This window comes from Canis lupus, chromosome 2 (assembly GCF_011100685.1).
Source record: "Canis lupus familiaris isolate Mischka breed German Shepherd chromosome 2, alternate assembly UU_Cfam_GSD_1.0, whole genome shotgun sequence".
NCBI lineage: Eukaryota > Metazoa > Chordata > Mammalia > Carnivora > Canidae > Canis > Canis lupus.
The window spans coordinates 68,245,925-68,272,237 of record NC_049223.1 but is presented as its reverse complement, the minus strand read 5'-3'; the positions used below and the strand labels follow the sequence as shown (position 1 = coordinate 68,272,237).

Here is a 26,313-nt window from a genome sequence, read left to right as displayed (position 1 = left end):
CTCATTCAGACTTCCCTTTTATTAGAGCTAACAAGTGATTTTCACACAGGTGTTTCACTCAAGTTAATTAAAAATAGACCCCAGAATCGTACACAGGGTGGGGGAGGAGAAGAGAAAAGTGACCCGAGAGCAGTGGAACCACTGCTGTTGTAACTTCCTTTCCAAATAAAAGCAGAAGCACTGGGAATGCAGAGATGGCTTCTCGACTCCTTGTCTTGGTGGGAGGCCTGCTGGGGGCCGTTCCCTGCCTTACCCCAGGGTCTAAGCTGTGTCTGAGGTAAGGATGAGGGACTTCTTCGTGACTCAGACCACTCCTCCTGCCATCCCTGCCCCTTCCTTAGGCTCCACGCAGAAGCCACCCTGCATTCTGTGTTTGCCCGGCCCTGCCTCCAGCGCAGCTGCTGCTGGGGACAAGAAGAGACCCCCAGACACCCTTCCAGCTTCTTTGAATCTCTTTAATGCTATTAACGGCAAGTCTGGAAAAGGTTCAGGACAAAGTTCTTTTTTCTTTCTTTTTTAATTACAAAACTAACAGCTGTTAGAATCTTTTTTTTTTTTTTTTCCTTTTTTCTTTTCCTGGCTACAAAATACTCTGGGGAGATGCATTATAATTTAAAATATATAATATTGCACAAACAACCAAAAGGTTAATTAAACTAAAGAAGTAATTACAAAGAGAAAAACCCCATCCCGTCAAAAAAAAAAAAAAAAAGATTCAACATTCTTTACATCCCACCCCCTCACTGAAGGTTTGAAGTGGAAATGACCACCACTCTCTTGGCATATCTGACCACAATCCTTTTAAATCATTGGTGAATACACCAGATTATGTACAAGAATCACCAGAGCAGCATCATGAAGCACCAGGGTCTCCAGGAATTCCTGCAGCCCCTCATTTCCCCAAGAGAGGAACAGCTTTACCAGAGTGAGGGTGAGAGCCACAAAGACTGGGTCTGTCTTCAGGAGGAAGAGCTTTTGAAGAAGCCTGATGAGAGTCTCAAGAGGTTCACCCCCAGCATATCCCTTCAAGAAGCAGAAGGGTTGAGGTGGAGAAGTTGGGCTTACCAGAGGTGTAAGTACTCGGCTTTGATCACTGCTCTGTACCGCTGGTAGCTGGCTTGTGTCCTAAGCTACAGGGAGGTCGAGGTGGGTAGCTGGTTGGACAAGGTATCCCGCCAGGCAATGCACAGAAGGGCCTGAAGTGACCCCCTCCCTTCTTGGGGAGGGGAAGAAATGCAAGAGCAGACTCTTGCAGGTGGCACAGCTGGGCTAAGGACTTGGGTGCATTTGACATGAAGAAGCCCTGGGAGAGGCAATGGGGACATACCAGCCTGGGCTGGACAAAAGGAAGGAGGTGGGGACTCAGGGTTTGGTCTCTAGATTCGGAACCACAAGGAACCTTTCTGGGAATGGAAAATGCCTGGGAGGGGGAGATCCCCAAAGAGAGGCAAGTTTCCCAGAGACGAATGCCTCTTACTCACTGGGCTAGGAACCAAAATGTGCTAGCCATCCCTGTCTAGTCAAGGACAGGTGGGATGACCTTCCTTGCCTGCTTATGGATGGGACAGAGTGTTGTCTCAGCTTCCTCCAAGAGACTGGTGCTTAGCATCTGTCTACACAGGTAGAAGGGCTAGAGTTATCCCTTGGGATTTCCCAGCAAGAGTCCCCAAGAACAGTGGGTGTTCAGCAGAGAAATGTAGGCTCTTCTGGTGTCGGGGGTAGGTTTCCTCCCCCTTGAATCATCCTATAGTTGGCACAAGTCAGAGTTTCTGGTTTGGATTTAGTGAGCCCCTTCCCAGATATGAGCAGAGGCCCAAAGGACCAGCAAGGAGCCACCCAGAATCTGTGCCCAGAACTCTGGTTGACAGAGGCCATTGGGGAAACATTCTCAGTCAGTGTCTTCCAGGGCTGGGCTGAGACGAGCGAAGGGGTGGGAGGTTCTGTGGGTGGGGGAGCTGTACGCTCTGGCTCCCCTCATTCCCAGTCCTCCCACTCTACATCTTCCAGCTGCAGACAGGAGGGGATAATGGAGAGCACAAACACATATTTACTCCTCTGAGTCAAGCCCAGACCCCACCTCCCCTAGCTGCCTCCATTTCTGGATAGCCCTCCCCTAAACAGCAGCCCACCCCCACCCCATGCCCAAGTCCTGCCTTGAGCCATACCCTCCTGCCCTCTATGAGAGTGAACCACTGTCTTAAGGAATGTGTCTGGGGAGCAGAGCTGCCCTCTGCCTAAGGGGCAGGTCTGCTGCTCTGATCATTCCAGAACTAAAGAAAAGGCTTCCACTGACCAATAATGGATGCTAGAAGGGGACACCCTGTCTCTAGGAACCAAGCTGGTCAGTCCCTTAAGGAGAACTTGAGAGTGGCATTGTGATGAGATGTAAGGTGGCACTGCACTGCAGGTGCTCACAGTGTCTTCATTAGGGGCTCTAGCACCCTATTCCCCCAGCTGAAGTCTCCCCAGGGAACTTTCTAGTGGCCTGCTCTCAGCTGATCCCTGGTATGATAGGTTATAGAATGACTCTGCTGAAGTAAGTATATGGTCATCTGGTTTTACAGAGGGCTATGAAGATACAGAAGGCATCAAGCCCCTGTGACATGATAGGTGATCATGGGCCTTCTCAGCCTGGATATAGTGAGGTCACAGGAGCCAAAGACTCTTGGGTAGGCCTCTATCTCTCCCCAGGTTTCAGTTTTCCAGTATGAAAAATGAGGCCCTGCCTGTCTCTCTAATCTGTTCACCTCATATAGCAGATTCATGAGCTATATGATGGAAGGATCATGTGGTTCTTGTGTGACACTGGAAGAAACACTGACTTGAATCAAGTGTTTGGGCTGGACCCTCAGTCCTGTCACTTCTTATCTGTGAGAGCTTTTTTCCCTGCCTTTCATTCAAAATGACCCATTCCTGATTCTAGCAGGTAATGAAGAGTAAGAGTAGTAAGGCCTCTGAGCTTTTAGCTGGACTGGGTTTTGTGGGGGCTTTAGTAATGTTCACTGAGTCCTCCCATGTCCTAGGCACAATGCCTAACATGTCTACGTGCATTATCTATCACAGCTTACAAGCTTCTAGGACCAGTTCAATGATGAGGAAACAGAGGCTCAGGTTAAGTGACTTGCCCTAGATCACACAGTCTTTTGCCCCAAGGCCAGAAATCTGTTCAGGTCCCATTCCTGGGGACCATGAGTCAGAAGATGTGGGGTGGGGTTTGGAGTCTACATTTTTTAGTAGCTCCTCACGTGACTTTCATGCAGAGCTAATGTCAGAAACTCTCCCACCATCCAACCTGGAACTGAGGGGAAGCAGAGCCTGCTGATCGGAACTATTCAGGGCCTGAGTGGGAGGTCCCAGCACCCTTCCTGAAGCTGCCATCTCAGAAAGGAATAGGGATCCACTCTGAAGGGACAGTTGGGCCTGATGGGGAGAATCCTCAGATACTGGGGTCACTGGGCTTGCTTCCCTGAGGCCAGCCAGGCCCACTTACCTCCCCAGAGGCATCCACTTTGGAGAGTGCCATCTGCACTTCTTCTTCAGTCATGTCCAAGTCAAAGTCCTTTTCCCAGTCCTCGCTGATATCTGTGCTTGAGCCTGGAATCATGATCCACAGTGTGAAAGGCAGGAAGGGGTATGTATGAACAATTTGTAGCTGGGGGTGATAGCACTCTTTAAAAGGGGCTGGCAAATATAAATCAAAGATCTTACATTCTATTCTCACTCTGGCTCAGTGAATCCACTTTTAGGAATCTATTCTAGGGATCCCTGGGTGGTGCAGCGGTTTGGCGCCTGCCTTTGGCCCAGGGCGTGATCCTGGAGACCCGGGATCGAATCCCACGTCGGGCTCCCTGCATGGAGCCTGCTTCTCCCTCTGCCTGTGTCTCTGCCTCTCTCTCTCTCTGTGTGACTATCATAAATAAATAAAAATTAAAAAAAAAAAAAAAGGAATCTATTCTAAGGGAAAATTCTGGATTCAGTCAAAGACTTAGCCAATAAGAGGTTCATTGTAGTGCTGTTATAGTAATGAAAATTTAAAAACCCAACTTGAGAGTTCACTGATAAGGAATTACAAAAATAAATAAATGGTGTAGTCACATGATAAAACATTATGTGCCTTTTAAACGTTAGACTGCAGAACACTTATACACATGGCAAAATAGTCTAGAATTGTTAAGTAAGAAAAAGGAAGCTACTTGAGTGGAGATGCACTTTGGCCCAGAGGCTCCCCAGAGCCACAGAAATCTTCCAGAAGACATAAACAATGAACCTCTCTTCCTCTTCTTACTCCATTCTACCTTCACTGACTTTGCTCCTCGTGAAACACACCAGACACATTTCGGCTTTTAGGGCCTTTGGATGGGCTGTTCCTTGTACCTAGAACTCTCTCCTTGGACACCCACGGGCCAACTTCCTCACCTTCTTCACAGCCTCGCTCAAATCCTCCCATCTAATTGTGGCCTACCTCAACTGTTCTACTTTATTTATTTATTTTTTTAAAGTTTTTATTTTTTTTTATTTTTTTATTTATGATAGAGAGAGAGAGAGAGAGAGAGAGGCAGAGACACAGGCAGAGGGAGAAGCAGGCTCCATGCACTGGGAGCCCGACGTGGGATTCAATCCCGGGTCTCCAGGATCACGCCCCAGGCCAAAGGCAGGTGCTAAACCACTGCGACACCCAGGGATCCCAACTGTTCTACTTTAAACTACAACCCAGGGCAGCCCGGGTGGCTCAGTGGTTTGGCGCTGCCTTCGGCCCAGGGCCTGATCCTGGAGATTCAGGATCGAGTCCCGCATTGGGCTCCCTGCATGGAGCCTGCTTCTCCCTCTGCCTGTGTCTCTGCCCACCCCCCTCTGTGTCTCTCATTAATAAATAAATAAAATATTAAATAAATAAACTACAACCCACTCCCCTCACTCTGCTCTCCTTGTTCTTTTTTTCCATTCTATTTATCAATTTTCAAATATGTCACATCATAAGACTTAGTGTGCTTATTGTCTACTCATAGAAGAACTGGAATGTGAGCTCCCTGAGGGCAGGGATCTTTGTTTTCCTTTCTTATGTCTGCCAACTACTTCGAGTATAGTCTGGGCTCAATAAAATATTCATGGACCCTTTTTCTAAACTAGGGTTGGCAAACTATGGTGTGTGGACCAAATCCAGCTTACTGCCTGTTTTGGGAAATTACATTTTGGAGCACAGCCATTGCCATTTGTTTACATATTGCCCATGCTGCTTTCCTGCAACGACAGCAGAGCTGAGTAGTTCCAACAGACTAAAGTATTTGTGATCTGGCCCTATATAGAAAAAGTCTACTAATCCCTGCTCTAGGTGATTCTAATGCCTGCTAAGTTTAGCAATCACTGCTCTAAACACTCATATTTGGTATAGGCAGCATTAAAAAAAAATGTACATGTGAAAGCTATTACTAAGAAAACTATAAATATAGTTTTTTTAAAAAGTATATGCAAAAAAAAGTGTATTAGCAATGTGATTCCATTAAAAAATACGCTCACAGATCCTTATACACATAGAGAAAAGGTGCGTAACATAGCCACAAAAATACTAACAAAAGTTACCTCTAGGTAATGAGGTCAGGGAGTAATTTTCCTGTTTTTTTTTTCTCCCCCTAAAATGAACATATTTCGATGCGTCTAAATCTAAAAGGTTTTTCCCCCCTAAAATGAACACATACTACTTTGTATTTTTTTCTTATCTATTAAAAGCACCTTTAAAAAGAGTAGGTCCCTGGGGCGCCTGGGTGGCTCAGTTGATTAAGCGTCTGCCTTCAGCTCGAGTCACATTCCAGGGGTCCTGGGATTGAGCCCCGCAGCAGGCTCCCTACTCCCTAGAAGTAGGGAGACTGCTTCTCCCTCTGCCTTCCTCCCACCTGCGCTACTGCACTCTCTCTCTTTCTCAAAAAAAAAAAGAGAAAAAGTAGGTCCCTGATCTCCCACTGGCATGACCTGTAAACATATCCCTTGCTGCTTCTTCAGCTTGCTACTCAGCAGGCACCCAGGCTCTGACAACTACCCCCCAAGCCCTGCCCCTACCTTTGTCATAAGGGGTCTTGTACTGTTCTCCTTCCTAACCACCTGGCCAGCCACAAGCATCCTCTTAAGATCAAAATCTCTGGAGTCATGCAGACCTGGGTGGAATCCCTACTTTTTATCTATTGTGCAGTCTTGGGTAAGTTATTTTGGGCTTCAGTCTATTTATAAAATAAGGATAAAACCACCCTCTTTGCAGAGAACCACAGGAGGAGATAATGCAGATGCCTGCCTCCCCACCCCCCTCATTTGATTCTGCAGGTCTAGGTGGTGGCCCAGAATTCTGCCTTATAAATAGGAACCTGGGTGATTCCTTGTAGGCCTGGGCCTGCAGTTCTGAGATACAACAGTGTTAAGGTTAGAGGTATCAATGTGTGGTGCATGTAACATGTACACATAGTGGGAATTTAACAAAAGGGGCTGTTAAAGGCACTGACTCAGAGGTAAGTAATGTTGCATGTGGTCCCAAGGCCTCCAGGGCAGACTGGTAACCAAGACCCAGTTCTTCAGACTCCACACCTAAGTCTCCTATGCCTTTGGGACACTTGGTGGCACCTGATTATCTGTCAGTGCAGGGCTCCTCTGGGTTAGGTGCCGGAATCCTGGCTGATTCCTCATCCCAGAGCTGTGGCCATGATGGCTTTCCCTAACCTCAGGCTGCCCTCCAGGGATTTGAAACTCTTTTTCAGGCTTTAAATGCCTTCCAGGGGTGGAAAACAGTATCAGCTTTCAGTTTTGGAGTGCTTCACATCCACCCTCTGAGGTGGGTATTAACAGTCCCAATTTACAGATGATGAAATGAAGGCCTCAAGTGGCAGAGATAAGAATTGAGGCTTTCTATGCCATGTGCCTCCTCCCACCATCCTTTCCTGTCACACAACAAGAGTACTAAGACCTCCATTATGCACATGGCAGAGAACTGATCTGTGCCAAAACAATTTAAGCTTTCATGATGGAGTTTTACTGGTTTTTTTTTTTTCTTTTTTTTTTAAAGAAAGGGGAGTTTTCAGGTGATTACTAACCTCACAGTGCTGTCACTTAGCTCATTTTGTTCTGTTCAATTGGAACTCTGCTTCCCCAGAGAAGAAATGGAGGCAAAAGCCACTCCTAGGTCAGTCATTGGTGAAGGAGGGCCTTGAGCCCAGGGCTCCTTCTAGTCTGCAGGCCACAGACCTGTCCCCATCTCTCTTCCCCCGCCCTGCTGGTCCAGTCTCTTAAACAGATCTTGGGGCAAAATGCAGGTGGGAAGCCGCTTTGCAATGACAATGACTGTCCTAGAACCTTGGGAGATCCTGTGGCTAGGTTACCCCAAGAAACTCTGCTGCTAGCAGGGACCAAATTTTCTTATGTCATCTAAGGATATGGACATAAGAGGGAAAAGGAGTCACTGTCTCCAAGCCTTCATTCTTTAAGGTTCACTCTCTCTACTCTAGCATCTACTGTTCCCACTGTGCTCCCCCAGTTCAATACCCCAGGCTTCCCCTGACTAAGTGACTACAACTATTTCTGGTGGGTCTTCTGCAAACCCCTAAGTAGGTCAGAGGCAGTAGAGCAGGGTGATGAAGAGCTCCTGCTAGTTTCCCCATAATCTCATTTCGTCCCATTTCAACCCACCACTCATTTTTCTAATCCTGCTCTCCTGTAGCCCAATTCCCCATGGAGCCTACAGTTCTCTAACCAACCAGTTGTTTCACTGTCTATCCCTCCCTTCCCCAGCTGATTCCATGAGCCACTATTCTGATCACTTCTTGCCTATACTTGTGGACACTCTTCTTTTCTTCCACCAATTTCCCCGGGCTAAATGTGAACCCTGGTTCAATCCAACTCCCCATCTATTCTGTGCCTGCACCTGCATACAGTGCTGACTGGTATCTTTAAAATTCATGACTACTACCTCGAATGGGCCCTTAGTACCACCTGGCCAGCAACCTCCACCGCCTTTTGAGTCCATCACCTCCTTTTCCACTTTCCCAAATAATTAGTAGGTAAGTGATTGATCTCTTTCCAGTAAAGAAATGGGGAAAATTACCCAGATCTCTTAGGCTTCTGTGAAGACTGAGTGGCATACATATCCAGTGCTTAGCACAGAGCTATACAGACATATAGAAAGTGCTCAGAGATGGCTCCTTATTATCATTTCCCCAAAGAATGGCTCTACTCTGATTTCTTCCCTGAAATTTTCCCTATTGTGAAACAATTACCCTTGATTTATAGAGGAATAAATGGGGCTTAGAGAAGATCAGTAACTTTTCTGAAGTCATACGGCTTAGGAGCAAGGTTGGGATTTGAACCCAGAACTGTCTGAAGCCCAGTGCCTGAGCCCTCAGCCTCTACATGTAAAGTTCTTAGTATAGATCAGGCATATAATGTGAGCAGCGTGCCATGCTGCTTTATGACACTAAGCCCAACCTTCCAAGTTTGGCATAAGGTTAAGTCCTTAAGCTCTACTTCTGAGCTAACCCATCCACCCTTCTTGTTCCTCCCTCTCCTGATGAAAGCAAAGTGTGCTTTCGTCACTGCCCCTTCAATCTGCTCAGTGGCCTCTGCTATCTGGATTGTGTGGGCCCCTCAGCCGAGACTACCACTCCCCCGCACCTGCCCCAAACTCTCCACCTCTCCTCTACAACGCCTGTCTCCTCGGTGAAACAACTGCAGATGCCCGGAGGTTCCTTCTTTCTCTGAACTCCTCCAGCACCAAGTCTGTCCCATACTGCTTCATGCTTCATCATAAAGACTGCAGCTCTTGCCCCTCCCTCCTCAGTGTCTCATAAAGAGAGGTAGGAGCTCAATGGATGACCTCACTGAATCAGAGCCAGAAGGGGAGCATTGTTTTGGAAACTGGAAACCCCACCGTTTCTATCAGGGAGCAGGATATGGGTGGGGTAAGGCCAGTTTCCCTTCTAGGGTAGCAAACCAGTCTCTCACTGCACCAGCAGGCCTGGGCTCACCTGCTGGGCAAGTTTTGTGGCTGACTGGTACCATGTGTCAGCAGAGAGAGTGAGAGAGAGAGAGAGAAGAAGCCTTGCTGACAATTAGCTCTCTCTGAAGAGGTATTCTGGATGTGGGGAAAAAAGTCAACACCAGAGCTATCACTGTCCTTTAATTCCAGGAATTAGAGAGGTTCCCTTTGGATAAACAGGCTCCAGTCTAAAATTCCATTATACAGATAAGAAACTAAAGTTTTATTATTTAAGCTGGGTCACAAGTTCATGAGTGTTCATTTTATTCTTTTTTCAACTAATGTAAGTTTTATTTATATATATTTCATACTCATAATAATGCAGTATTAGGGAAGCTAAATGACTTTCCTGAGGTCATCCAGGATAGAAGACCCTGACTTCAATCAATGTCATGGGGATTTCCAACCCAGGATAAGGCTGAATTGTCCAAATGGATGGAAACTGGCATAGCGTGGTAGCTAAGGGCATGGGCTCTGAGTTCGAGAGACCCAGGTCTGAATTTGGGCCTGCCACTTCCTGGCCATGTGAATTTGAGCAAGTTACTTAACATTTCTGAGCTTCACTTCCTTCATCTGTAAGACAGGACAGTAATACTGACCTCACTGGGCTGTGAGATGTAATGAGAAATTAAATGCAATAAATCACACTAACCTGGCACAAACCTTATTTTGTTGAACCTGAAACCCCAATAATTGTAAGATGCACCCTTATTTCAGAAAATAGGTATATATTAAATGGATGATATATGGTAATCCTTAGTAGGTAGCAGCTGTCATCATCATCAGTATCATAAATGAAGGACAACTGCTCCTGGAATCCTCACAAGGGGTGAGGGCACAAGGCTGCCTTAAGGGGTAGTAACTCTTGCCTGCCCCTCCCCCCCACTCTCTGGGCTTTGGCCTTGACTTACCTTTCTTTCCGTTGTTAGAGGGTGTAGACTTCCCACTATCCGAGTTCAGCTCAAACACCCGTAAGTCTGTGAGTACCTCCTCCCTCAGAGTCTCTACTCTGGCTGGAGGCCTGGGCTCTGGGCCAGTGGGACGGCCAGCAGGGGTGTGGGGCTTGAACTGAGCTGGGGGCGGAGGTCCAGTCTCACCCACATCCACAGCCAGGCCCTGTTCCTCCAAAGATGCCTCTAGAAGCTTTTGAGACAGGTCCTTGGGCAGCACTGGTGCCTCAGCTGCAGTGGCAGGTTTGGCAACCTGCGTTACAAGGGAGATGCTCTCGCTGCTCTCTGATGGAGTCACCTCTCTAGGAGGCTCAGCTGGAGTCACTGGATTCTCTTCACAGGGGCTCAGGAGGCCAGGTCCTCCTTCAGGGGATGTGGAAGTTTTGGCCACAGAAACCTTTGCCTCTTTTGGAGATGTGGGTGAAATGCTCACAAGCTCCTCTGTTGAGAGAGAAAAGGGAAGAGGGCTATGTGCCCTGGTCAGCCCCAAGACAACCTTGGAGCTCTGAATATTCCTCCCAAAGCCTCTAATCAAGACTAAAGGGGGCCGGATTCCTCACCCTCTCCCCATCATGGTTCATCTGCAGATACTCCCTGTTGGTCAAAGTCTCTCCTAGCCTCAAGGCCTAGCATATGTCTGGTGGACACACAGCTTCTGGCAACACAGCCCAAGATGGCATTATAGATTAGAAAATTAAGACTTGACAATGAATCAGTTCTGGATTCAGGACAGGTTCTGCTATATCCTCAGTGTATGATCTTGGACAAGACACTTAACTTTTCTAAAATAAATAAATAAATAAGAAAGAAAAAGAAAAGAAAGAAAGGAAAGAAAAGAAAAGAAAGAAAAGAAAAAGAAAAGAAAAGAAAAGAAAAGAAAAGAAAAGAAAAGAAAAGAAAAGAAAAGAAAAGAAAGAACTTTTCTAAATAAAGAAAACACTTGGGATCTCTGGATGGCGCAGCAGTTTAGCGCCTGCCTTTGGCCCAGGGTGCGATCCTGGAGACCCAGGATTGAATCCTACATCGGGCTCCCGGTGCATGGAGCCTGCTTCTCCCTCTGCCTATGTCTCTGCCTCTCTCTCTGTCTCTGTGTGACTATCATAAAACAAAACAAAACAAAACAAAAAAAACACTTAATAAATGTGTTAACAGCATGCAGGTGGCTCTAACATACCATCCTAAGCTGAGCTACCACATAGAGGATGCTCAGCTACTTCCTTAAGCCAACAGTTCCCAAACTTAGCTAGGCATGGACTTTACCAGGGGAGCTTGTTAAAAATACAAGTGGGGGGGATGCCTGGGTGGCTCAGTGGTTGAGTGTCTGCCTTTGGCTCAGGTCGTGATTCCAGGGTCCTGGGATCAAGTCCCGCATCAGGCTCCCAACAGGGAGTCTGCTTCTCCCTCTGCCTATATCTCTGCCTCTCTGTCTCTCATGAATAATAAAATCTTTTAAAAAAGACCAAATTGTTAAAAAAAAAAAAAATACAAGTTTGGGGGTGCCTGGGTGGCACAGCTGGTTAAGCGTCCCACTCTCAATCTCAGCTCAGGTCTTTATCTCAGGGTCATGAGTTCAAGCTCCGTGCTGGGCTCAGTGCTGGGCATGAAGCAAAAAACAAGTTTGGCCACATCCTCACAGAGTCTTATTTAGAACGGGGGGGAAGGGAATCTGGAATTTCAATAAGCATCCCAGGTGGTTCTGAAGTGGCTAGTCCATGGGCTGGCAGGACAATCCTGCTGCCCTGACACATGTGATTTCTGTACCTAAACCAGGAATTCCACCAGCCCAGGCAAACATTTCCTTGTTAGTTGAGCCTATCCTCAGCACGTACGAATGCTGTATACATATGCCCTATATTTCCCTAGGTGCCAGGTCTCTCCAGTGCTTACATAACAGCCAGACAGTCCCCACAGGCAGGACAGGACCCGTTACTTGCTCATCACCTCTCAATCTCTCTTACCTTCTTCCTCCTCCCAGCCAGGCTCTTCAGAGATGCTCTGTTCTGCCCGTTGCTTCAGGGCATCCCTCCGGGCCTGCTCCTGAGTGTGGGAGAAAACATAACCAACGAAGTCAGGGCATGCTCTTCCAGGACCCTGGCCCTGACACCAGAGTTCTTGGTACCCTGTGCCCTTTCTTCCCTCAACAAAATCCAGTGTGCTTCCCCAAGGGCCGAGTGAAGCACCTCCCCAGGCTAGGCCAGCATACCTGCTCTAGTTGATGGACTTTATAGAAATATCGATGCCAAAATTCTGCATGGGAAACAGCTGCTGGGACCTGGAGAGAGGGGACAGTGGAGATGAGACTTTGGGAAAAGTTGTATAAGGTCTGTGTCCCCAGCCTTATCAGCCTACTCCCAGCTGCTCTGGATTTCAGATGTGGTTTAGTGGCTAAGCAGTTTTCCTCAGAGCATTTACACCCTCCATCCCTAGACCCATCTTCCTGGCCCAACTTGACCAAGGAGGAAGAAAAGAATTTTCATCAGGCTTTGCTAGCCCTTCCATTTCTCACACGACTGCCAGAAGTCTGGCAAATCAGCTTTGCCCATGTGGCTTCTTAGGCTCAGGACCTGGCTGGTCTGGCTCTAGAGCATCTCTGACTGCTCTGTGGGCCAGGTGATTCTGCAGTGACTCTAAATAAAATGTCCCTCCCAACCTCCCAACACCTCAAACTGAAGCTGGGTTTCCCTGCAGCCAGCTGGGCCCTCACCATCTTGGTGTAGAGGGCCCGGATGGAGGGGCTGCCTACAAGAAGCTCTGAGATCTCCCCCTTCTTCTCTTCCAAGCAGAACTGGGAAAGCCAGGCATCAAACAGTTCCGGAGGTCCTGCAGAGGGATAGACACTGCTGTCATTTTCCTGAGTCTGGAGAAAGAACACTGGGCCTACATAAAACACACTTAAGCCTGGACATGGACAGTGAGGAAAGCTTAAGGTTATTTTCAAAGCTGTTTGGCCAAAGATGGGGGGGGGTCAGCAAGGGTGTTGGGGTACGCAGCCCCACTGATATCATGGCATGGCACTTAAGTGGTCTCTAGAACAGGCTGCAGTCTACATGTTCTCACATACCTGCTCCTCCTTTAGCCCAATCCACCTGGCTACCGAACCCCCTCCTCTACTTGAAACTATTATTCTCAGGTCCCCAGGGGCCCCATGTTGCCAGTCTAAAGGCTACTTCTTTGCCCTTCCTCATGTGACCAACCCAGCTTCTGATCTTGGGAGCCACTGTTTTCCTGTGAATGCCCTTTTCTCTCCTGGCTTCCCAGGCTTTTGTGATTTTCCTCCCACCTTTCCAGTTGTTCCATCCATCAGTCTTCAGTGGGCTCCTTTTTCCTTATCTTGTCTCATTATCTGTTTTCTCCTAAGATAAGCTCCACTAAACAAGTTTCAACCTCTTCCTCTCCTGACAACTCAGTCTGTCTTTGCAGCCCCAGCTATCCTTCTGGGCTCCAGATTCAGAGGTCCAGGTGTCCCCTGGACACTTCTACCTGCTCAAGTACAGCAAACCCAATGTATGCTCATTTTCTTCCCTCCCAAGCTCTCCTGCCTACTTATCCACCAGAACCCTGGGTGCCCTCCTGAACTCCTCCTTTATTTGATCACTCTGGATTCCACTTTCTCAGTGTCTTCTATATGCACACCTTCCTCTTCATTCCACCTGTCACTGCCTCGGTTCTGGCTTTTACCCCTGAGTGAGGATTCCTATCAAGCCTCCTACCCACTCAGCCCATCTTCTGTCTTTCTCTATTTTACCCTTTACAACCATGCTTGATGTCTTTTACAAGATGCAAAATCTAATCACCTATCACCTCAGGCTTCAAAACCCTTCAGTAATTCTCTAGTTTGGGCATTTTGTGTGGGTGTGTGTGGGGGCTTTTGATTTATTTTTAATTTAGTACATATTTTTTCTTATTAAGTAAACTCTATGCGCAATGTGGGGCTGGAACTCATGACCCTGAGATCAAGAATTGCATGCTCCACTAAGAAAGCCAGGTACTCCTCTAGGGAGGGTTTTTTGTTTGTTTTTAAAGATTTAATTTGGAACACCTGAGTAGCTCAGTTGGTTGCCTACGGCTCAGATTATGATTCTGGAGTCCCAGGGACTGAGTCTTGCATTGGGCTCCTTGCTCAGCGTGGAGCCTGCCTCTTTTTCTGCCTGCCTCTTTCTCCACCTGCCTCTCCCTCTGCCTGCTGCTCCCTCGCTCATGCTCTCATGCTGTTTCTGACAGATAAATAAAATCTCAAAAAAAAAAAAAAAAAGGATTTTATTTATTTATTTTAGAGGGAAAGAGGGAGAGTGAGAGCAAGTGAGCTGGCTGGGAGAGGCAGAGGGACAAGCAGACTCTTCTTTGAGTGCCCAGAGAGCGGGCTTGATCTCAGGGCCCTGATCTCATAACCCTGAGCCAAAACCAAGAGTAGGATGGATGCTCAACTGAGCCACTCACGTGTGGGAGGGCTTTTTAAGCTAGGATCTAAGGATGGGCTTCAGAGGGTCAAAGGATTCCCCCACTGCATTATAAAATTTTGCAGAGAGCTTGTCATTTTCAACAGGTTTTTAAAGGGCTTTGTAACTAAAAAAAAAAAAAAAAAAAAAAAAAAAAAAAATGTTAAGAACCACTACCTTGTGGCATTTAGAACAAAATACAAACCTCTTAGTTTGGCACTCAAAGCCCTTCCAATCTGTCCCCTCACCCTTGGCAGTTCTCATGGCCTCCTTCCTTCACATGCACCTCTGCGGCTTTCCTCAGTATCAAAACTTCAAATGTTCTGCTGCCACGCTTGAACACCCTTCCCCCCACTGCTAAAAGTAAAATGTTTACTTCTTTTTTCTTTTTAAAGTAGGCTCCGTGCCCAGTGTGTGGCTTGAACTCACAACCCTGAGATCAAGAGTTGCATGGTCCACTGACTGAGTCAGCCAGGTGCCCCCTAAATTAGTTTACTTCTATTCCATTCATAAAACCTCAACCTAAGTGTCATATCCTAGGTTCCCCAGGTTGAGCTGCATGCTGCCCTTCTGTGGAAGAAGCACCAGATCCCTCCTGTCATTGCTTTATTTCATAGTTTCCTGCTTCTCTCTCCCTAACAGGAGGCTCCTGGAGGTTTGGACCGGGGTGAGGGTTTGATTAATTTCTGAGCTCTAGTTCCCAGCCTGGCTTGCTGCATGGCAGGGGTTTGGCCAACAAATGCCAGAGAGAAGGCAGGTGGGGCAGCAGGGTTGGGAAGGGGCCTGAGCGGAGAATGAGGGAGTGGCATGAAGTCTCTGCAGACTGGGATGAACACAGTCCAGGTTGAGGGAGGAAAAGGGGTCAATTCATCACACCAAACGTAAGGTGCACTCTAGCCTCACTCCGCTCCCTCCACCAGGGGGTGCTAAGGCCAACGTTATCAGAGACAGCAGGGTGCTCAGCCCAGACCCTCTTCATCTCCCTTCCCTGCAAGCCTGCCCCCTCACCACTACCCCCTCACCATCTGGTTCATTGCAGTAGGTTGCCGGGTCTGACTGTAGGCTATAGAGGCGAGCCTGTAAGAAACAAAGAACAGAAATTCTAGAGTACGTAGAGAAAACACCTCCCCTCTGCCACATACCCTACCACTGTTGCTGATTCAGATGCTTTGAAGACGTCCTTTATCCATACATTTACTCCCACTGGAAGGCAACCTCAACCCAGCTTCTCCTCTGCTGGCTGCCAGACCCACAGGGCACTTATCAGCTCACCCTATGGCTAGAGAGAGGGGAGTACCAGGCTAGGAGTGCAAAACTGGGGCTTCCAGAAAAATGGTCTTTCCCTAGTATTCTACCTTGGGAACTAAGAAAATAGTGTAAGCAGACTACAAGATTGTATGTAAAAATGCTTTTGAATTATATTTGAAATTTGAAATATATATATTTGGAATTTGAAAAACATTAGTTCAAATATATTAATAAAGTCCAAATTTATAGGCAAATTTTGAAGTAAAGTAGCTCCCCCAAGTTAAAATCATTCATCAAGAATTTCTTGGGATCCCTGGGTGGCACAGCAGGTTTGGCGCCTGCCTTTGGCCCAGGGCGCGATCCTGGAGACCCAGGATCGAATCCCATGTCGGGCTCCCGGTGCATGGAGCCTGCTTCTCCCTCTGCCTGTGTCTCTGCCTCTCTCTCTCTCTCTCTCTGTATAAGTAAAAATTAAAAAAAAAAAAAAAAGGAATTTCTTAATTTTGGGGGGGTGGGGGATGGGGTAACTGGGTGATGGACATTAAGGCGGACATGTGATGGAATGAGCATTGGGTGTTATGTAAGATTGATCAGTCACTGACCTCTTACCTATGAAACCAATAATACATTATATGTTAATTAACTGAATTTAAATTTTAAAAAAGAAAAAGACCCCAAATAAACAAAAAATAATAATTTCTTGGGATGCCTGGGTGGCTCAGTGGTTGAGTGTCTGCCTTTGGCTCAGGGTGTGATCCTGGGGTCCGGGATCGAGTCCCAGATTGGGCTCCCTCTGGGGAGCCTGCTTCTCCCTTCTGCCTATGTCTCTGCCTCTCTCTCTTTCTCATGAATAAATAAATAAAATCTTAAAAAAAAAAAAAAAAAAAAGAATTTCTTAATTTCACAGCCAGTCTGCCAAATGAATTATCTGCTGTGTTCCCGTTAAGGAACTCCAAAACAGAAAATCTCACCTTCCTTCCTCAGCATTATGTGAAGGAAAGGCTGGCTATCTGCACCAGAACTTCAGCAAGTAGCTTTGTGATTCACTGCTATTATAATTTTAAATCCTACAATTTAAGAAGCTTCACACTTCCACTCAAATGTTCACTAAGTGTGGTATTAATACTAGTGCTGAAAGATAATGCCTGAAAAATCATTATGTTTGGAATGGAAATTCAATGTGGCAAAATGCTTCAAAGGCCAAACTGCGTGACATCAAACTGTGAATTTAGGAGAAAACACTCTATGAACCATAACAAGTAATGCTGAGAAGATAAAATGTAGAAGAAATATCCTACCACTGTTGTGATCTAGGTACTCTGAAGATATCCTCCCCCCCCCCCATACATTTATTCCCACTAGAAATCAGCCTTGGCCACAATGTTGGGAATATCATGCCTGTACAGCATTCCTTATTATGTCTGAAAGCTGAAAAGAATCCAAGTATGCAACATTAGGGAAATGACTGAATAATTGTTATCTTCACTTGCAAGGACTTAAAGACATTAAAATGATGGTGACTAAGAAAGATGCTAATATTTTTTATATATTTTTTATAGCAGGTTATAAAAGTACATGTATAAAGTGCCTTTTTTGGTTAAAAAGAAAAAGTCCTAATTATCTTTACCAATGTTTATAAGCAAAAAGAAATGAGAGGTTAGACCCCCAACAGGAAATTGGTGGTTGTCTTCGAGGGATGGGATTATGGATTTAGGAATCATTATCTCCTTCCTTAAAGAATTCTCCAATTTAGTCATATATGTTTATTTACTTTCTGGCCTGAACACATATTACTTTTGTGGGTGCACACTGGAAGCTAGAAGCCAGTGTTGGTAGGCACCTGCAGGGGAGGCTGCTGATGAATACCTTGTTGCCATCATAAGGCTCGGCTGTACCAGAGGGTGTGCCCATCAGGGTGATGACATCGCAGTCTATGGTTTTGTCTGGAGAGGGAGCAAAGGTGTCGGAGATGACCCCTAGGAAGTCAGACAACCCCTTCTTCATTTTCTCTGTTGCCCCCGAGGAACCTTCAGTCTGCAGAAAGAAGTGAGCAGAGGAAACAAGTGGCTCAGGAATAGGCTGCAATCTAGGGTATGGGGTGTTGAGTGGTGAGGCATTGGCAGCAAAAGTGAAGGGTGGGCAGGGAAGTGCTTGCAGCCTTTCACCCCATCTCTGGGGCTGGAGAGAGACAGAGGCAGCCCAGGTCTCCATACACCAGATGGGGGTATGGAACACAGCCCCAGTAAGCCTGTGTAAGTCAGAGTAGAACTCCTCGACTGGCTGTTTCACTAAAATTTCAACGCCAGTCAGGCTGATCAAAAACTGGTAGGAGAGGATGCATGCCATACACATTCAGTGGGGAAGAGGACCTATGGGCAGAGTGGTGGGAAAGGTACTAGTTTTAGAGACCTAAACCTCTCTGAATTTGGTTCATGATCTGTAAAATGCAGATAAGCAGACTTCCTTCAGAGGGCTGCTGTGAAAAATAAAAAAGATAAGGCATGTACAATGCCTGGCATATAACAAACATTTACTAAAGAGCAGTATTGTAATAGTACAAGTTCATCATCATCATTGTTCAGGAAGTAGAACATTTCGTATGAAAGGTTGAGGAAATATGGACAGCATGAGAATAGATACTCCTTCCTAGAGGCAAACCTGGGACCAGCTGAGGAACAATGTATGGATCATCTAGAAGGGACAAGAGGAACACCAAGCTTGAGCCACACTGGTCCAAATGGCCTCAAAGCAAACATGGGATGAGATGCTGATAGGGCCAGGCTCTAAAAACCTTGAGGAAACCATAATATTTAATCCTGATGAAGCTACCCAAGCATTTTACACCTGGGATATATCAGAGTGCCTGCCACATGCTAGCACAGGTATACAATCATATCTGCTCAATGAAAAAAAGGAATAAATAAATGGAAGAAATGAGTGGCATCTCTGCTACTGGCAGGACTCTAGCAGTTTAGCAGGATTACTACTTGTCATTCATGCTCATCAGTAGCTCTGATTAGCAGGCAGACAATATTTTATAAGAGTCAACCAAATAAGGTTGGCTAAAAGAACTCCAAAACATGTTTTTCATATCATGGTCTCTAATCACAAGGTGACTGGTTAAGTTGGTGACCAAACGAAGAAAGTGCAATTGTCTCAATACTAAAGGAGAAACTGTTCATGTAAAACCTGTGTATTGTATTTCATCAGAAGCTTGAGATTTGCAGAGATATCCAACACAATTTTACACAACAAAATTTTACAGAATTTTACACAATATTTACACAATTTTCACTTTTCACAATGACTTTAGAATCTAACTCCTGTCTCACAAGATTTTGCTACACATCTTTAATAAAAATAGGGCCAGTAAGAATATAAGTTGGCACAACCTTTCTGGAGGGTACTTTTGCAATAAATATTAAAAGGCCTAAAACTGTACTCATCCTATGATCCCTTCCAGTATTTTATTATAAAGAAAATGTGAAGGATAAAGATTAGCAATCACAATGTTCACTGTGGCTCTGTTTATAGTACTAGAAAAAAATGCAGTAGGAAACTTGGAACTGTTTGAACCCAGAAAACAAAATAACAGGCCATTTATGATGCTGGAGAGCAAGGTTTGCAATGATTAAGTCAGAAAGTAGGTTACAAAACATGATATTTGGTTGATTCCAGTTTTGACAAAGAAAGTGGATATAAAGAACAAATATATCAAAAAATAAATAAATAAATAAAAAAAAGAACAAATATATCCCCCAATTTTTTTATATCCCCAAATTTTAACAGTTGTCTGTGGGAGATGGAATTATGGGTGTCTCCAGGTCTTTTTCTTCTAATTACATGTTTTTTCTAAATTGTCTACAATGAATGACTTTGTTAACAGGAAAACGTGCTAAAACAATACAGAAATGGGAAAGTCTATTAATACTTATTCTATGTAGCTTGTTTGCTTGACAGACATAATTCAAAGTGGAAGCCTATGGGGAAAAGAATCACTTAATAGTAGAAAGTCTGGGGCGTCCCCACCAGGGTCCCAGGGCAGGTCCAGCTGTGAAGGACAGCCACTCAGAGAGTGGAGGCAGTACTCACAGCGAGCTTCTCCTTGACCACGCTGGCTGTGGCTGCAATGGTACAAGCCGTGTCATGCTGCACCACCTGGGTAAACTCTGTCAGGTCTCGCTTCATGAACTCCAAGGCTTCGGAGGACTATGGGAAGACAAGAGAGGGATGACAGGCCGGCTGGCTCCACCACCCTTTGTTCCTGTGCCCTGGGCTGCTTCTGTCCCAGACAGACACATGGAAAACTCAAGTGACACGGGAAGCCTAGGTACAGAAACAATGCCTGCTTGTCCCAAGTCCATTACCTGGGATAACCGAAAAGCAGAGTACAGAGGGACTTCCTGCTGCTCTGAGAATGGGGACAAGTCTTAGCCCAGGCATTTAAAAGCTCTGTGGCCACACATAATTCTCATCTAGTCTTGATTTTCTCCTATAAAATGAGGGAGGTGGCCTAAGTCAGTGGTTCAAGAGCAGGCTGGGGAAGGGGCAATGTAGATTAAAAACAAAACAGAGGGATCCCTGGGTGGCGCAGCGGTTTGGCACCTGCCTTTGGCCCAGGGCGCAATGCCGGAGACCCGGGATTGAATCCCACATCGGGCTCTCGGTGCATGGAGCCTGCCTCTCCCTCTGCCTGTGTCTCTGCCTCTCTCTCTCTCTGTGACTATCATAAATAAATAAATATTAAAAATAAATAAATAAATAAAAATAAAAATAAAAACAAAACAGAGTCTGATACACATCGCTCTGATATGCCTTAAGTCATGACATTTGTTTCGAATTTCACATAACATGAAGAAAAGATGTGATTTTTTTTTTATCAAAGGAAAGTGTTTCTACCTTTACTTTTTTTTTTTGTTATAGGAAGATTCAGTTGAAATATGAGGCAATATGTAAAATTTATTGGGAAAGTTTACTAACATGTTCCATTAGTAACAGCAATAGTCTAGAAAGCACTTACGAGGGATTCTTGACAATTTAATACCAGTAAAAAGATGTGTGAGTTTTACATTCAACAAAGGGCGTGTTGAGAGAAATAATGGATTGGATTTTCTCCAAGGCCTTCTTGGTTCTACTACTCCAGGATTCTATTCATCCGTAGAACAGAATGAATTTTTGCTTCTGTTAGAATGACCTGCTTCCCACCCAAATGCTCAGATGGCCTGAGACAGCAGGCCTTCAGCTCTGGTCTTAAGTCTTCCCTGCTTTGTTTCACCCTTACCCACTCTAGGGTACCTTCCCAGATTACCTTTGTGTTCTCCCTGAAAAGCCCTCTCATTTTATAGATGGATAATCAGCTGCAGTTTTGTTTTTGTGTGTATGGGGGTTTTGTTTTGTTTTAGCATTTTTGAGGGTTCTGGTGGTTTTTTCCTTTGGGGAAGTGACTGCCTGTTTTTCATCAGCCTGGGAAGTCTCTGAATGGGGCAGTTTTGTCTATCAGCCAGAAGCTTCTCTGGGAGCAGGGAATCATGTCTCCATTTCAGACTTAGGACTACTTAATTGGGATGGAGGGGTCAGCTATGAATTCTCTCCATCTACTCTGCCATCACCTTGGTCTAGGCCAACCTGCTCTTTTTTTTTTTTTTAATAAATTTTTATTTATTTATGATAGTCACACAGAGAGAAAGAGAGGCAGAGACACAGGCAGAGGGAGAAGCAGGCTCCATGCACCGGGAGCCCGACGTGGGATTCGATCCCAGGTCTCCAGGATCGCACCCTGGGCCAAAGGCAGGCGCCAAACCGCTGCACCACCCAGGGATCACCCAACCTGCTCTTTTTAAGTGGATTTCTTGCAGGTTGCATCAGATACCTCTACTACTACCTCCTTGTGACACTGCTAGGAGCTTTGAAGTCAGAGCCGACCAGGTTGGCCCTGCTTTACATTCTTCAGTGCTTACACAGTATCCTATGAGCAAATATAAAATCTTTACCTTCACTTACAAAGCCCGCATAATCTCATCTCTGGCAGACTCTACCACTGTGTCCCTCACTGAGCTCTAGCTGGCTTTCTGCAAGTTTCTCAAATGCTCTAGCATCTTCCCTACCTCAGGGTGTCTGAACACACAATTCTAACTCTTCAAAACACATAAGTGAACAAAAACAACAAACAGACCCCCTCACCTGGTTAACTCTGGTTCTTCCTTAAGATCTATGCTTAAATGTCACTTCCCTAGAAAAGCTTCCCTGATGCCATCTCAGATTAGGTTGGCTCCCCGCTTCCCAGGGCATCTGTATGTTCTCTAACATTTATCATGCCGTAGGCTTATGATTACCCATACAGTATCTAACTTCCTGGATAAATGGAGTTCTGTGAACATAGAGCCTGTGATTTTGCTCACTGATCCTTTCCCAGTATGTGACATAGAACCTGGTACAGAGTAAATGCTCAGAGAATGCTTGCTTGTTAAATTTACATGTACCAGGGCTATTTCAATTATATAACCATTACCATATGATTTGATGAATGGCTGCCTCCCTCACTAGACTGTGGGCTTTGAGGGGACCAATATCAATATGAACAGGCATGGTGCCTGCCCTCAAGAAGGTCATCGCCCACCAGGCAAAATGCTCAAATAACAGGGCCAATGTGCAAGAGCAGAGTTGTGACCAATGTATTATCAGGAAGTTGGAAAGACTTGGTGACTGAGCACCTAAAAGAATGAGTAGTCAGCAAAAGAAACCAGGGCATGGCAGGGCACAGGGTTTACTGAGGCCTTTGAGCACTTCAGTCCTAATGAACATTCAAGGTAGAGTCGAAGTAGTTTGGAATAAAGCTGGAGAGGCTGCCAAGGGCAGCTATGGTGGGCCTGGGTCAGCCCTGTGAGTGATGGGAAGCCACCAAGAGTTTGAAGGAGGTAGGACATGACAAGATCTGCATTTTTGATAGGTCACTCTAGTGACTGGCAGGTCCAAAAAGTGATAAGATTAGGAGAACCAGTCTATAATAGCTGCTATAATAATTCAGAAAAGAAAATAAAACAATATGAATAAGGATAGAGCTGGTCAGGATGAAAGGATGGGACAAATTCAAGAAATATTAGGCAAAAAAAGGTATATTTGGGGATTAAATCGGCGTGTTGAGTGAGGGCAAGAAAGAATCAAGGAAGAGCCACTGGTTGCTAAACTAGGGGACCTCATAGATACAGTGCTGCCAACTAAGAGAGAAAATGGGGAAGGCGGAGCAGGTTTAGAATGATGATGATGATAATGATAATGATTTTGGTCATGCAGAACATGTGATGACAGTGGGGTATCTGGGATAGCTGTCCAGCAGGAGCTATTCTCAAGCACTAAAGCTCAGAGAAAAGGACTAGGAGTCATGGTATTATGAAAATGGAGGAGGTCACCCAGGAAGAGTTTGTAGAGTGAACAGAGCAATGAGCTGAGGACAAAACCCCTCAAACATCACATCTTTAAGGGACAGGAAAGGGAAGTTATGAAACAGGAAAGAAAAGCTTGGAGATGTGGAGAATTGAAAGAGAAACATACCACAAAGCCAAGGGAGTAGTGTTTCAAGAAAGAGGGAGTGATCACTAGTGTCAAATGCAGCTGAGAGGCCCTGGAAGATAAGAGCTGAAAACCACCCACTGGATTTGGCAAAGTGGTAGGTGAAGCTGAGTGTGTTTACAGATAAGCTTACATGTGGTGGCTGCAGGGAATGGGGGGGTGGTGGTGGTTATGAAAGACCATACTGGTTTTTTTTTTTTTTTTTTTTTTTTTTTATTTATAAAGACAGACAGAGAGAGAGGCAGAGACACAGGCAGAGGGAGAAGCAGGCTCCATGCAGGGAGCCTGACGTGGGACTCGATCCAGGGTCTCCAGGGTCTCCAGGATCACACCCTGGGCTGCAAGCGGCGCTAAACCACTGTGCCACCGGGGCTGCCCGAAAGACCATACTGTTGACCTCAAATATAAAAAGTAGGAGGTGAGGTTGTCTCCTAGGGGTGAAAGAGGAAGTAGGTGAATAGGGGACCTGAGGGAAGTTAGGTTTGGGGAAAGCTCCTGAAGATAAGGGGAAGAACAGCAAATCAGAGCCTGAAAAAGATGCTGGGGCGGGGGGGGGGGGGGTGCTCAGGCCTAAATAAAGTTAGGGAATCTGTCGTTGGACCAAAGAGCAATATGACCCTATCAGTGTCTGTGGGTAAATGCAAACACAGACATACACTATAGAAGAAGGTAAGGAGTAGAGGAAGGTAGATTAGAGCACCATGTCAGAACTGTATAGTCTCTAGGGCAATGTATGCTAAGGGGTGCAAAAGAACTGAAGGTCCTGGGAACTGAGTGGTCTAGATGGATCCAGGAGAGGAAGGCAAGGGAGCAAGGCCAGGAGAGCACTGAAAGACCAAGGAAAAAACTGAAGTAAAAATGGACTGGTTGTGTTTAAGAGGTTTCCCCAGCACCCTCCTCAGCACTTAATAAAAATAACTAATGTTTATGTACTACACACTGTGTGCTAAGTATTGTTCCTGATGCTTTACACACGTTATCACTTAATCCTCACAACAGTACTATCAGGCAGGTATTATCAATACTCTCATTTTGCAGGCAAGGAACTGAGGCCTAGAGAGGTTAAAGAACTTGTCCAAGTTGACATAACAGTAACTAGCTGAGAGAGAAATTAAGTTCCCTCTTTCTAATGGGGAACTGTCAAAGGCAAAAACAACATCATACCCTTGCTTCAAAAACACGGAGCTCCTCAAGAAAGAAGATGGGAAGCTAACGAACTATCTACTTTTCATGAGTTATGGTAAGTCCAGTCCCGAGGGAAACACACAGGAGGTCCTTGCCCAATGCTTGTTGAATACATGTCAGATTCTCCTCCCAGGAGATTACTCAACAGTACTTTGAGGTCTTCTCAATTGAACTTCAGTGTGAAATTCTCTTAGTCCTCATCAACAACCTAAACAACTCAGGGGATTCTCAGATTTGCTAGGCTGTAGCTGAGAGGCTATTCAGGAGTATGCAGGCTAAAGAAGGTATTAAAATGCTGCCAGAGTAGAGGATGGATTTTAGCCAAGATCAGAAGCCTCCTGGAGTCGGCCCTGAAGCAGGACTCACCCCAATTTCTTGAAGTAAACAGTAATTAACTTTTTTTTTTTCCTCCACAATTCACTTGGGCTGGTTTTGACAAACTAGCATGGAGTGGAACAGAAACACACGACAGCCTTGTCCACTGGCAGAGCCAAGGCTCACTCATCTCACAGGGACTGCTGCCTCCCCATTAGGCTGTGAGCTTTGTGAGGCCCAGGACAGCATCTGTACCCCCAGGGCCTGTCAGAGGGTGCTGGCTGTGGCATTCTAGTATTTGGATGACTATAGCAATAGGTTTCTATTGGAAGAATTCTTCTTCAAGGCCTAAATCAAAGGTTCTCTCTTCTACGAAGCTGTGAATTTCCTGAGCTGGAATAAACTGCCCTTCCTATGGATTCCTACAAAAAGGTCGCTCCAGCCTTTGTAACATTCTGTATTTCACCATGGCTAGTGTCACGCCGGTGTGAATCGGGGTCAGTCCTCCCTGAGACCCACAGGGGATAACAACAAGGCCTGGGTGGGCCTCGTCTCTGGCTGGGCGGGGCCGCTCGGACCTGCTCGCAGGAGGCGGCGCGAGGCCCCGGCGGAGGAAGGGCGCCGCCGGGCTTACCTTCTCCTTGACTGCCTGGTAGCTCTGCTGCAGCCAGCTCCGCCACCAGCCCACGTCCTCCCTGTGAAGACAGACATATCTGGCGGCCCTGCGGTGCGACTCCTGCCCGCGCATGATCGGGTCTCAGTTTCCCCCTCAGATGTGGTCCGCGGGCCGAGACTTGGCAGACCGCTTCCCCACCCCCTCACACTGCGACTCCACCCCGCCTTTTCAGCTCCGTCCACTCCCGGGCTGGCCTCTTGTTCCCCTCGGGGACCCTGGCCCAGCACCCCGACCCGGGGAGAATTCAGGCCCCAACGCCCGAGAGCTGGATGACGGGCTCACCCTTCCGCCATCTTGCCTGCATGACATCACCACTATTTACTGACCTCTGACTTCCGACACGGCACCGCCCCCTCAAGTACCGCCCCGGAGCGCTCGGCCCAATCGTCGCGCTGACACGGCCCTCGGCCCAATCACCGCTCCGCTTCATCACTAGGCCCCGCCTCCTTGAGCTCCGTCCACTTTCCGTCTGGAGTTCGCTCTTAAACTCCGCCCCTGAGCTCTTGGTCCAATCCCTACTCAGTTCGGTTCTCGGGCCCACCCCCCAAGCGTTGGCCCAGTCCTTCCAACAACTACTTATCATCAGCTGACTTCGGTTACGGTGGCTGTGGTGGGCCACTTCCGCGGGCTTGGACCCCGGAAGTGCGGGAGCTCATGGGGAGCGAGGGAGGGAGCCGGGCTGGCGCTCGAAAGTTTGGATCCTAGAGCGCAGGCCTAGGACCACCCCCCTTTATGAAACAAGCCGCGTAGTCGCTGCTTGGGGTCTCTTCGGGCTAATTCACCTGGTGCAGAGCGGGGCCCTGGGCCAGGGTCGGCAGGTGTATGGAGAAAAGCTATTCATCGAAGTTGACTTCGATGCAGCCTCTGGAGGGGCCCTGAGGGTACTGTGGAGACAGACACACATTCAACCACCTCAGCTTTTGGCCGCCC

General features: G+C 46.5%; 1 protein-coding gene and 1 long non-coding RNA gene across 3 annotated transcripts; both read right to left on the bottom strand.

Annotated features, from left to right (window-relative positions):
- On the bottom strand, positions 1-26,047 carry BSDC1 (BSD domain containing 1). Of its 2 annotated transcripts, none has more exons than XM_038531228.1 (11): positions 25,710-26,047; positions 25,342-25,402; positions 19,734-19,850; positions 17,508-17,675; positions 15,416-15,470; positions 12,662-12,777; positions 12,161-12,229; positions 11,916-11,994; positions 9,919-10,398; positions 3,491-3,594; positions 1-2,007 (listed from the first exon to the last, which is right to left on the bottom strand). In XM_038531228.1, the coding sequence occupies exons 1-11, from the start codon at positions 25,964-25,966 to the stop codon at positions 1,975-1,977; spliced, it is 1,539 nt and encodes a 512-aa protein (XP_038387156.1). In that variant the 5' UTR covers positions 25,967-26,047; the 3' UTR covers positions 1-1,974. The 2 variants fall into 2 exon arrangements, with proteins under 2 accessions (XP_038387156.1, XP_038387157.1); XM_038531229.1 differs by having other exon boundaries at positions 25,666-25,712.
- Positions 4,816-9,912, bottom strand: LOC111093050. The gene is made up of 3 exons (XR_005355887.1): positions 8,644-9,912; positions 8,078-8,138; positions 4,816-7,117 (listed from the first exon to the last, which is right to left on the bottom strand). It is a non-coding gene; the product is annotated as an uncharacterized LOC111093050 (long non-coding RNA).
- Positions 26,048-26,313: the final 266 nt, after the last annotated feature.

Excerpts from the sequence above, each read along its gene's own strand:
- BSDC1 (XM_038531228.1), bottom strand. The coding sequence starts at position 25,966 with ATGATAAGTAGTTGTTGGAAGGACTGGGCCAACGCTTGGGGGGTGGGC. Across the intron at positions 12,778-15,415 it reads CTACTGCAATGAACCAGATG|GACCTCCGGAACTGTTTGAT; the intron begins GTGAGGGGGTAG and ends ATCCCTCTGCAG. Across the intron at positions 10,399-11,915 it reads TGGCTGGGAGGAGGAAGAAG|AGGAGCTTGTGAGCATTTCA; the intron begins GTAAGAGAGATT and ends CTCTCTCAACAG.